Consider the following 11,772-nt stretch of genomic DNA (forward strand, 5'->3'; position numbering starts at 1 on the left):
AATAATAATAAATAAATAAAATAAAATAAAATAGAGAGAGAACAAGAAAATAAGAACATGAATATATAGACCATATCAAATTCAAGGTTTGGTAACATTTGACCTATATTTTTAAAACTCAAAGTCTTCCCTCTGTCTTTCTTCTTTTCTATGATTGTTGCAAATATTTCTCTTTTACTTTTTGCTTCATTTTTTCCATATTTGTATAACCAGTTTGCCCTCCTTTACTGTGTATATTAGTATGACATTGATGTCTGAATATTACTTCTTAAGATTTATATTTATTTTGTCAATGATTATGTGTGTGTATGCGTGCGTACATGTGGATTTATGCACAAGTGAGTGTGTAAGGCTTCAGAGTCCAGAAGAAGCATAGGATCTCGTGGAGGTGGAGGTACAGGCCCTTGTGTGACACGAGTGCTGGAGTCAAACCCTGGTCTTTGAACTGCTTAGCCCTCTTTTCAGCCCCTGCATCTATATTTTATGTCCCTTGCCGGGAGCTTAAAACCTGGTTTAACTGTCTGTTTCTCTGTAATCTCCAAACTTCCATTTTCATAACCATGTAATACATTGTTGACATTTTCTGATTTTTTTTCCAATTGGTTAAATATTTCCCACTTTATCTTTAAATTTTGTGCTTGAATGTTATGGTAGATTTTAATGATAAATCAATATGATTTTAATATTCATAATATTAACCTATTATTTTGTATTATTCTAGGGAGGAAAATTGTAATTAAAAGAAGATGTCTATGTCATGAAAAATGGAATTGTTGGTACTGTGCTGTTTATTATATGTATGTAGTGAATACTCATAGAAGCTGTTATTTTATTATTTTTTAATAAATTTTTATATTTTAATACTTTAAAGAAACACTTCTAAAATATAACTATATTTGTAGTAAAAATTAAGTCAATTTATTGATTATTTTGGTGAAAATTACTGTTTTCTTCGTCTTTGTCTTACATAACAATAATGACTAAAATATTTAAAAGTACATTTAGTATTTGCACTTTTAGTCATGCTATTATATTTTTTGCTATTTTTAAAATATTTACTTGTAACAACACTTTTCTGAATTTACAAATCATTCTGTGATGAGTTCTTAAGACTTGATGGGTGTTTGCTGTTTATCATTTACTACTTTAGATTCTTTATATTTTGAAACTCAGTTAATCTTCAAAACAGCCTAATGAAGTAGATATGGTATTATTTGTGTTTTTAAATAGAATTATTTAACATGGTAGAACTATATGTTCTAAAGAAAGTTAATCTCTGCAAGTATTTTTAGGTTGGTGACTCCATTTATACATGGTTAGCATTAAGCATTGAACATTGAAGCCTTAATATGTTACTAGTCACCATGCTAGTACTGAGAGTCACCATGATAGTGCTGAGAGTCAAACAGAGGTCCTCTGGAAGAGGAGCCAGTGCTCTTAACCATGGAACCATCTCACCAGCCCTATCCAGTCATATGTCAGTAGTACCATCTGAGTAACACCAATTTAGAAATTCTAGAACCAAAACGTACATTTGAAAGTTTAAAACACCCAGTGTGAGCTTAACAGAAGCAATGACAATTGGCAATGGCAGAAATATTAGTTGACCTAAAGACAGATAAATAGAAAATATTCAGACTGAAGAACAAGAAGAAAAATGATAGAATATATATGAAAACAACATACAGCATGTATGGAGACCATTAAGGTTAAGAAGAGAAATGGGGTAGAAAATCAGGATATTTAGAATTATAGTTGAAAGTACCTCAAACTTATTGAAACAGAACCTGTAGTTCAGTAAAGTCTAATAGGACAAATACATACACATACACTAACATACACACAAACTCCTACTTATATAGTAGTAAAATCCTGGAAACCAAAAATATAAAGAATAACTTAGAAGCACACTTCAAAAGATTTATGTAGGAAGGCAGCATCCAAAAGAAGACTGATTTCTAGTTATTAATTATAAACAATTTGGTTTTATTTTTACTTTTAGCTTTTTTGACACAGTCTTATTAATGTACTCCTGGCTGGCCTGGAACTTGCTGTTCACACCGGGTTGTCCTTGAACTCATAGAAATTCACCTGCCCCTGGCTCCAGATTAAAGGCATGTGCCACCATGTCCAGCAATGTGATGGTTTTTTTGTTTGGTTGGTTGTTTGGTTGGTTGGTTTGGTTTTTAGAGACAGGGTAGTTCTGGCTGTCCTGGAACTCACTCTGTAGACCAGGCTTGGCCTCAAACTCAGAAATCCGCCTGCCTCTGCCTCCCAAGTGCCACCACACCCAGCCAATTTGATGTATTTTAAATAGAAGAAAACTAATATGCTGCAAACAGTAGGATTGATCAAACAATAAGCATAAGTAAACTTCAGGGCTATGTTAGTATCAGACAAAGTAAACACCCAAAAGAAGTGTTGTCTTCATAGACAGAGGATGTTTCCTAATTGTACATGAAGATATACTCTTAAATGTATACATCTCAAACACCAGACTTTAACAGAATTAAAAAGAAAGAATGAAAGAAAGAAAGAAAGTCCACAACCATAGTAGGAAAGTTTAACCTCTGCTTTTTAGTAATTAAAAAAATAATATGAGAAATATATGAATATGGATCCTATCAACATTAATTTAGAGAATATTAGGTACACCTTTCATGCCTCCCATTATTTTGACAAATTAAATGAAATGGAGTTAAAAACCTAGCTATTAGTCATTAATAGTCTCCCAACCAAAAAAAAAGCCCAGGACAGATGGGTTTAGTGCAGAGTTCTATCAGACCTTCAAAGAAAACCTAATTCCAACTCTCCTCAAACTATTCCACAAAATAGAAACAGAAGGGAATCTACCCTATTCATTATATGAAGCCACAATTACTCTGATACCTAAACCACATAAAAACCCAACAAAGAAGAGAACTTCAGACCAATTTCCCTTATGAATATCGACGCAAAAATACTCAATAAAAGTCTTGCAAACCGAATCCAAGAACACATCAAAACGATCATCCTTCATGACCAAGTAGGCTTCATCCCAGGGATGCAGGGATGGTTTAATATACTGAAATCCATCAATGTAATCCATTATATAAACAAACTCAAAGACAAAATACACATGATCATCTCGTTAGATGCTGAGAAAGCATTTGACAAAATCCAACACCCTTTCATGATAAAAGTTTTGGAAAGATCAGGAATTCAAGGCCCATACCTAAACATAATAAAAGCAATCTACAGCAAACCAGTAGCCAACATCAAAGTAAATGGAGAGAAGCTGGAAGCAATCCCACTATAATCTGTGTTCTTAATTCCCTTTTGTTTCTTTTAAGAACAAGAGACTTAAGGAAAACCACTGAAAACCTTTCTACTATGTGAGGACACAGAAAGAAGTTATTGTCTGTGAACCAGAAAGTATACATTCACCAGATACCAGTCTGCCAGTGCCTTATCTTTTCTAATCCCCAGAACTGTGAGAAAAAAACCAAACCAAACCAAAACAAAATAAAACAAAAAAACATTCCTGTTGTTGAAAAGCCTTCCAGTTTGTGGTATTTTATTATAACAGCCAGAATGCACCAAAACATTAATATTATGTGTTTCAATTTCTCCAAAACAAAAAGAACAATAAAAATATTTTTTCCTTAGTTTCCTATCTAGTCTAGCTACCCATCTCGTCATATACTTTAAGTGGACTGGGTTCTTGAAAGATAAATAAGTTTGCTGTTTCTATTTCTTTGTTTTCACTCAGTGGTGTCTTTTTTTTAAGAAACAGCCTTTAAAATACCATCTTAGATTGTTCTCATTAGGATCCTCAGGTGACAACAAGGTATTTTGAAACATTCAAGTGGCAGTACTGAATGTACTGAGCACTATGAGCAAAATGGAAGCGTTTGTCTTCACAAGTCTTACAGTCTGCTTGATACTCAGTATGGACAAGTGCCATTTGGGAAATTTCAAGATGTTGTAAGAGTTTGTATCTAAGGTATCAGAAAAAGATTCCTGGAAGAAATTACTTTTATATTAATGAAGACTAATTAAATTTGGGCAAAGGACAGAGACCTGGGAGACCAGAAAGATGAGGAGAGTGACTACGTGATGTGTAAGAATGTGGAGGAAATAATAAGTAGGCAGGGACACATAACAAAATATCAAAACACACAACAAAAGATGGAAGAAGCTAGCTGGCACAGATGATTTTTTATTCTACAACTTAGCCTGCCCACCTCTCTCTCCTCCTTCTCCTCCTTCTTCTCCTCTTCTTCTTTCTTCTCTTCCTCCTCCTCCTCTCTCTCCTCCTCCTCCTTTTTCCCCCTCCTTTTGGAGTCAGGGTTTGTTTCTCTGTGTAGCCCTGGAACTCACTCTGTAGAGCAGACCAGGCTGTCCTTTAACTTAGGTATCTGCCTGCCCTGCCACTCAGGTGCTGGGACTAAAGATGCTAACTAGCACAAATGAAGGTGTTTTGTTTTTTGGGTTTTTTTGTTTGGTTGGTTTTGTTTTGTTTTTACAATTCAACTTGCCATTTTCCCTCTTACCTTTCCTTTTAATAACAAAAACAACTCCAGTGTCATTCTCTTATGCCTAAACGATTCTAGTTCTCTGGGTGGTTGTCTTTTCCACAAGTCCTTAGGAGAGCTTTATAATTCCCAAGTCAGTCTTGTTTCACTTGACACCTTGGCAGAGGAACAGAATTGGCTGTATACAATCTAAATATTTATATTATAGCTAAAAGTTATACAGGGTTGCATACATGATGAATGAGAATATATTCTTGTGTTTTCAGTAAATTTTTAACTGTTTCACTTTATTCTGATTTTATGATTGCCATATGATCATATACTTGTGTGTAGGAATGCAGCTTTTGTGTTAGTAAAATGAGAATGTAAACATGTGGTTTGAGTTCTCCAGTCTTGGGCACTTGAATTCTTAGTCCCCAGTTGGTGGCTTTGTTTGGGTAGGTATAGGAGATGTGGCCTTGCTGGAGGAAGTATGTCACTGTGGGAAGGGTTTGACATTTCAATAGCCATGTGTTGTTCGGTTTGCTCTCTCTGCTTTCTGTTTGTGGTTTCAGATGTGAGCTCTCAGATGTTCCTGCCCCCATGTCTACTTCTTGCTGCTACAACTCCCTGCCATGATGGACTCTGATCTCTCTGAAACAATAAGCCCAGATAAACTTCTATATTTTGTCTTGGTTTTGGTGTTTTATCACAGCAGTAGAAAAGTAACTAATAAGCCGGGTGTGGGGGGTGTGGTGGCACACGTATTTAATCCCAGCACTCGGGAGGCAGAGGCATGTGGATTTCTGAGTTCAACCACCCTGATCTACAGAGTGAGTTCCAGGACAGCCAGGGATACACAGAGAAACCCTGTCTCAAAAAAAAAAAAAAAAAAGAAAAGAGAAAAGTAACTAATTCAGTAGTAATGGACCAATATGAATGTTTTAAAACAATTTTATTTGGGGCTGAAGAGATGCCTCTGTGGTTAAGAGCACTGACTGCTCTTCCAGAGGTCCTGAGTTCAATTCCCAGCAACAGCCATATGGTGGCTTAAAACCATCTGTAAAGGGATTTGATGCCCTCTTTTGGTATGTCTGAAGAGAGCAACAGTGTAAAATTTACACTTATGTAGAATAAGTAAATAAATATATCTTTTTAAAAATGTTTAAATTTTTTTATTTTTAAATTGATGGCTATCATCAGAAAGGAATGATAAAATTTAAAGCCCTATACCTATTACTACTCGGTAATGGAAAGCAAAATGGATTCATAAGCTCAAATCTGTACGAAATTAAGCAAAGTTTGAAAGAAAACAAAGAAGTAAGGGAGATGTTTAATCAAGCTGAAAACATAGATGTTGCAATAGAAACAGGAAAATTCACTTTACTCTATCATACAAAATATATCATGTTGCTGGGGAGTCCGTAGCACCCATTTCAGGAAGATGGTGTGGCTACATTTATCTATAACTTCCACCACAGGTTGGGTGACAGACAGATTCCAGGATCTCTCTGGACAGCCAGACTAGCTGAAACACAAGCATGCCCTTGAGAGAATTGTAGTGTTCCTGTTCTTTCTCTGCTTCCTGGTTTGAATTGTGAAACTTTGCTGGCTTATGTACTCATAAAACGCTCTCCTCCCCAGAGACCCAAACAAGTGGGGCTATCCAATGTTGGACCAGGATTCTGAGTTCTTAGTGACAGAGCTTGTTCTTTTTTAATTATATATGACTGTGTGATTAACTGCCATACGTGTGCAGATGTTAACAGAGGCCAGGAGTAAGACTCTTTGGAACTGGAATTGTGAGCTACCTGATGCGTGTGCTGGGATCTAAACTCAGGTCCTCTAGAAGGGCAGCAGATGCTCTTAACTGCCGAGTCATCTCTCTAGCATGAGAGGTTTGTTCTTAAAATCTCTTTTGAGGTCTATGGCAAGGATTACACAGGATGTTCCCTAGTGCTAGTTTTGGCAGCTGTCTTGGTTTGGGTTTGTTGCTGTGAAGAGACACCATGACCAAAGTAACTCTTATAAAGAAAAACATTTGATTGGGGCTGGTTTACAGTTTCAGAGGGTTAGTCCATTATTTACATGATGGGAAAGATGGCAGTGTGCAGGCAGACATGGGACTAGAGGAACTAAGAGTTCTACATCTTGATCTGCAGGCAACAGAAGGCAGTTGTATTACACTGGGTGTAGCTGCTTTCCTTTCATTTCTGTTGCTAGAGCAAATACCTTGACCTAAAGAGAGCTGGGGGAGAAAAAAGGTTTATTTGGTGTACAATTCCAGGTTACAGTTATCATTGCAATAAAGTCATAGAGGTAGAAGCTTGAGACAGCTGGTCACATCACATCCACAGTCAAGGGTGAGGAGAAATGAATAAACACACACCCATGTTGCCAATTTACTCTTTCTGCTTTGGCTTTTAGCTCTTCCCATTCTGTATAGTTTAGGATCCCCTGCCCAGGGAATGGTGCTGCCCACAAAAGATGAGTTCTTCCTACATAATTAGCAATGGAGACAATTCCCCATTCCAAACATGCCCACAGAACAACTTGATCAAGAGTAATTTCTCAACTGAAACTCTTCCCCAGTAATTCCAGGTTGTGGCAAGTAGACATTTAAAACTAACCATCCTAGTTACAAAAACAGCCTGTCTTTACTCCTGGAAAACAGATGGTGTGAATATCAGTGTCTGACAAGGCTTGCTTAGGCTGTAATGAACAGGTATGGAGAAATAATTGACATTTGTGGTTTCCTGAATCTTGAGCTTGCATTATCTGGGCCAGACAAACAGGTCCTTTAAACAGAAGGAGGAAAACAAAAACAATGCATCAAGGTAAGTCAGTTCCAGTCCAGACGTGTAAAAGATTTGACATTGTTGTTTTAGAAAGGCGATGGTATCTTAAGGGGTTATGATTCAAATTATTTCTTTTAACAAATTACTATTTAAGAAACATTAAATAAAAATGGAAAGAACAAGTTTTGAGCAGTGGGGAGAAAATAGAATAATTGATTACCCTCCTGGATTTTTCACATTTGTAGGATGTAAATGCTAATACCTTTAATCCTGGCATGGAGGAGGCTGAGGCAAGTAGATCGCCATGAGTTCAAGACTAGCCTAGGCTACATAATAAGACCACATTTCCAAAAGGGGGTGGGGGAGGATAACTACATGTTATGTAAACTGGGTGTGGTGAAGCTTGTCTTGTCTGTAACTCCAGTGCTCTAGAGGCAGAACCAGAAGGTTCAGAGGTTCAAGGTCCTCCTCAGCAGTCATGTTGAGCTACAGTGAGTGTGAGTCCATCCTGGATTATAGGAGGCCCTGTCTCAAAGAGGTAATGATCCTGGTTTAAATTGCCTTCTATAAAGAGCCACCTCCCTCTTACACTCTTTTATTTATACAATAAATTGAAGTTGATGATTATTTGCAAGCTAACATGCTCTACAGATTATTCTTTTTTTTCTCTATTTTTATTTAAGTTTTATTTATTGCATTATGATGAGAAAAGATACATAATTTCAATTTATCTGAATTTGTTAACATATAAAAACATATTCTGAGTAAATAGACTCACATCATGTTCTTTCCCTTTTGTAACCCAACTTCTCCCAGAGACCCCCCTTCAATACCTGCCATACCTTTCTTTTTTTTAATCATATTCTTTAAAATTTATAAAATATTATAACAATAAAAATGAGTATTATAAGAGTTGTTTGATATAAAACAATCAGTTGAATAGTCTTATGTAGATGCTTGTCTACAGCAATACTGAAAATACATCTTTCTCAACATAAATTTTAAATAATTCCAAATATATTAACTGTATGATATTTTAAAATAATATATCACTATTAGTTTTTTTTTAATGAACATAAATAGATAAAAGTCTTTTTGTTTGTTTGTTTTGTTTTTTAGTAGAGCTTAAAATCTTGGCTCTTTCCATGGTATAAACCCAAAATAAGAACAATTTTTGGACATTGGAGTTCATTGTAATAAGGCTGTACTTCAGTGTCCCTCACATCACCAAAGGATTTTGCCTTCATAGTAGCTAAGCTAAGAGTCGACGGTTCTGCTGTGCCAAGGACTGAATTGTAGGCAAGATTTTTGGATACAGATTTCTCTACAGGTTATTCTTAAGACATTCTTAAGCTTTTAATATGTATCACAGTTCTTTCCTGATTCTTCTTCTCTATCATTCTTCACAAACATTTCTAGTGCTTCTCACGTTGAGGTGAGCTGCCATACTAATATGAATATGCTGTGCTTGCTTACTCTCCAAGTGCTTAACATCTCTCTCCTCAAACTTTTAACCCTTTCTCTTACTCTACTCTAAATAGTGCTCTTACCTTTGAAAGAATAGATGCCACTAGGCAATAATTGTTTCATCTTTCCACCATAAATACTAACAACATCTCTGGGTCTTAATGCATACATTTCTTCTTTCAGTGAAGAAATACACCTTCTTCGGAATCTCATGCCTTCCTGCCTATTTGAGAGTCCATTATTTACTATTATCTATTTGTAAATGTTGCTTTTATCTCCTCATATGATGGGATGAGATGAGAGCTGTACCCAAGCTGTACAAATACACAGTTTGGCCTGAGCCCAGAGCACTTATTTCTCTGTTCTAACTATCCTAGGCCTAAGCCCAGAAGCTTCCAGCCTCAGTGCAATATCATTTTCTCAATATGACTATTCAATCCAGCTCCCCCCGGCTTCTCACTGAATTGCTCTTCTTGGCCTTATACTACCTTTGGCAATCTGTTCTAATCTTCTGGCTCCTTCTCATTCTCTGGATCATTTTGTGTTCACCTTTGTCGAGGTTGTTTTCTCTGCACCTGTCTCGCTGATGTCTAAGGATATTCAACATCCTTAGTCATCAGCGAGAAGTAAATCAAAATGACCCTGAGAGTCTACCTTCCACCAATCAGAATGGCTAAGATCAAAAAACCCCATGTCACTATTTCTCCAGAAAGCACAATGCACACATAAAGTCACACTCCATGTGTTCAAAAGCAAGTTATACATTAAGTTTTAACTCTCAGAAAATCTTCCAAATCACGAGTCATCTGGATGTGAACTTGCAGTTACAGCATTAACATGAGAAGAGAAAGGTGCTGAGTAGATCAGGGTAATGTTAATATTTTAGCTTGTCTAAATTTACAGAATCTCTCCCTCTGGTTTATTGAAGTATCCAAATATCTATTTCTATAGTGCTTCTCAAACGTTTTTCCACATGCAGTATTAATTGCCTTTGCAGTTTCTCCCAGGGCTTCTTCACAAGCCCAAATTCTATCCCTTAGAACTTGTATCCTGGTTTCCTTAGGCAGGGGGTAAAATCAGTATGTTCCAGTCTTTGCAGGAAGGTCAGTCCACTATTTCACTGGCCTCCTCTCAGGGTCCAGACTCTTCTTTACCCATCCTTTTATCTTTCTTATCATACATATGTCTTCCAGTTTTCCCCAATAATATTTCTGGGTCAAACTTTTTATTCTTAGAGATTTCCCCTCATGGGGGCTCACCATTGCTCACTAGTTCAGTAGATCCAGCTATTTCTTCCTCTATCTTGTCCCTTGTATTTTCTGCGGACATCCCTGTCCTTAGTGACCCAGGCCCAGTGTTCCCTTTCCTTGGGGGTCTTCCTTTTTTTTTTTTAAGTAGTAAGGCTTCAGGCTTCTCAAAATCATTTCCTGCCTCAACTATTTCCTGGTGGAATTTAATCATCATGAGTTGGCTAAAATTTCCCAGAGAACAATTAAGTCAGTCAGCTTCCATATCCAAAACCCCTTGTCCCAATACGCCTGGGTTGACTGCTTGAATGGCCAGGGCCAGAGCACTTTGTTCCTAATAGACATCAGAGTCATTTCCTTCACTAGTAATGCCCTCAATCCCGTTCCCAGACATTTTTACCAGAATTGTATTTGAGGTCAAATATGGTATAGGATAAAGCAAAACAGACACGCATACAAGAAAGAGAAACGCCATCTGTATACTAGAAAGCCAGAGATGGATTCATCAGGTTGATGGTGCTCCAGCAGCCAAAACTGTCATGCAGCCACATTTGCAACCATGTCACACCTGACATCTCCCCCTTTTTGTTTTAATTCGAGTGTTTTCATGTCATCAGGGCCTATGCTGCTTTCCTGATCTGTCTGATAATGACTAGAAGAAGAATCACAATTAAAAACAGGCCAACTGCAATAGCACTGCTAACCAATAGGGTTTGGGATGAAGTATACAAAAGATCATCCACGGCTGTGGAGAAGGCTGCCACCATGGCCTCTAGAGAGGCCGACCCAGCATGGGAATAACTAATACCAGTAATTGTTTGATGTAAGGTTTCTAAGTTAATAGCCAACTCAGAGTGATTCCAGAGCCCTTTACCCATCCACCTCCGTCTCATATTGCAAGGGTGTCACACAAACCCATTTAAAAAGAGTGACATTGGATAGAAAGTCTGCTTTTATATTCTGGATCTGATTTCCCATAAAGAGAACAGCCTCTTCCAAGGCATTCACTCTATCTTGCAGCCCTCTGTCTATGTTCTAATATATTAAGGCTAAGAAAATGTTCCTGGGAAGCTGGTCCACATGATTGCCGGTATGTAACCCCTTCACTAAGTATGTGGTCACCATAGCAAAACTGGAAACTGGAAATTATAGCAGAAACATCTAGTGTCAAAGTTGCAACAAATCTCTTCCCGCATTTTAAAGATCGAGCAGCCCTATGTAAGGCCTCAATACCTGTATTTGATAACCAGGACTCCGACACATTAACAATAAACATAACTGATTCGGCTGTGGCTGTCTCCGCATAAGGAAGGTGTCCTTGCTGGTGGAGCTAATGCAGTTTGTCATTGTATAGCCAACATAGATGAGTCAACTCCTATAATACCCTTTACCTCTATTATGCCTGTTGGATCCTTATGCAAGATGGAGAAGGGAGAAGAAACACAAGCTACAACTGGAGTGCTTGTTGAAGGTTAGTTACTTCTAGGCCTTATGAGCGTAACCTTGAGAGTGGCGGCAAACAAGCAGAACAGACCATCCTGCATAGGCATTGCTTTAATGCTTTAAAGGGGTGATAACTTGGCATTACTCACCCCAGAAGGTACCAGGTGCCAAAATCTCGTTAGGCATAGTGTGTGTTTATCTTGTGTAAAGCTGTGCTTTTTGAGGTATTTCTGGTAGTCATAGTAAGGACTATTCACTGACCAAGCCCAAATCTTATTGAAGGTAGTGTAGAAAACTAAATTAGAAAAGCCACAAGAAAAC

The 11,772-nt window shown here is 37.3% G+C and overlaps 1 protein-coding gene across 2 annotated transcripts in view; it reads left to right on the forward strand.

Annotated features, from left to right (window-relative positions):
* Ccdc18 (coiled-coil domain containing 18) overlaps positions 1 to 1,642 on the forward strand; it is a 98,265-nt gene extending 96,623 nt beyond the window's left edge. The window contains exon 29 of one of the 2 annotated variants that reach the window (XM_029478044.1): positions 722 to 940. In XM_029478044.1, coding sequence (XP_029333904.1) covers positions 722 to 736 — 15 coding nt within the window. In that variant the 3' untranslated portion in view covers positions 737 to 940. Of the gene's footprint in view, positions 1 to 721 lie in introns of both variants that reach the window. The other variant, XM_029478045.1, reaches the window with a different exon arrangement.
* The last annotated feature ends 10,130 nt before the right edge of the window (positions 1,643 to 11,772 follow it).

The sequence above is a fragment of the Mus caroli genome, chromosome 5 (assembly GCF_900094665.2).
Source record: "Mus caroli chromosome 5, CAROLI_EIJ_v1.1, whole genome shotgun sequence".
NCBI lineage: Eukaryota > Metazoa > Chordata > Mammalia > Rodentia > Muridae > Mus > Mus caroli.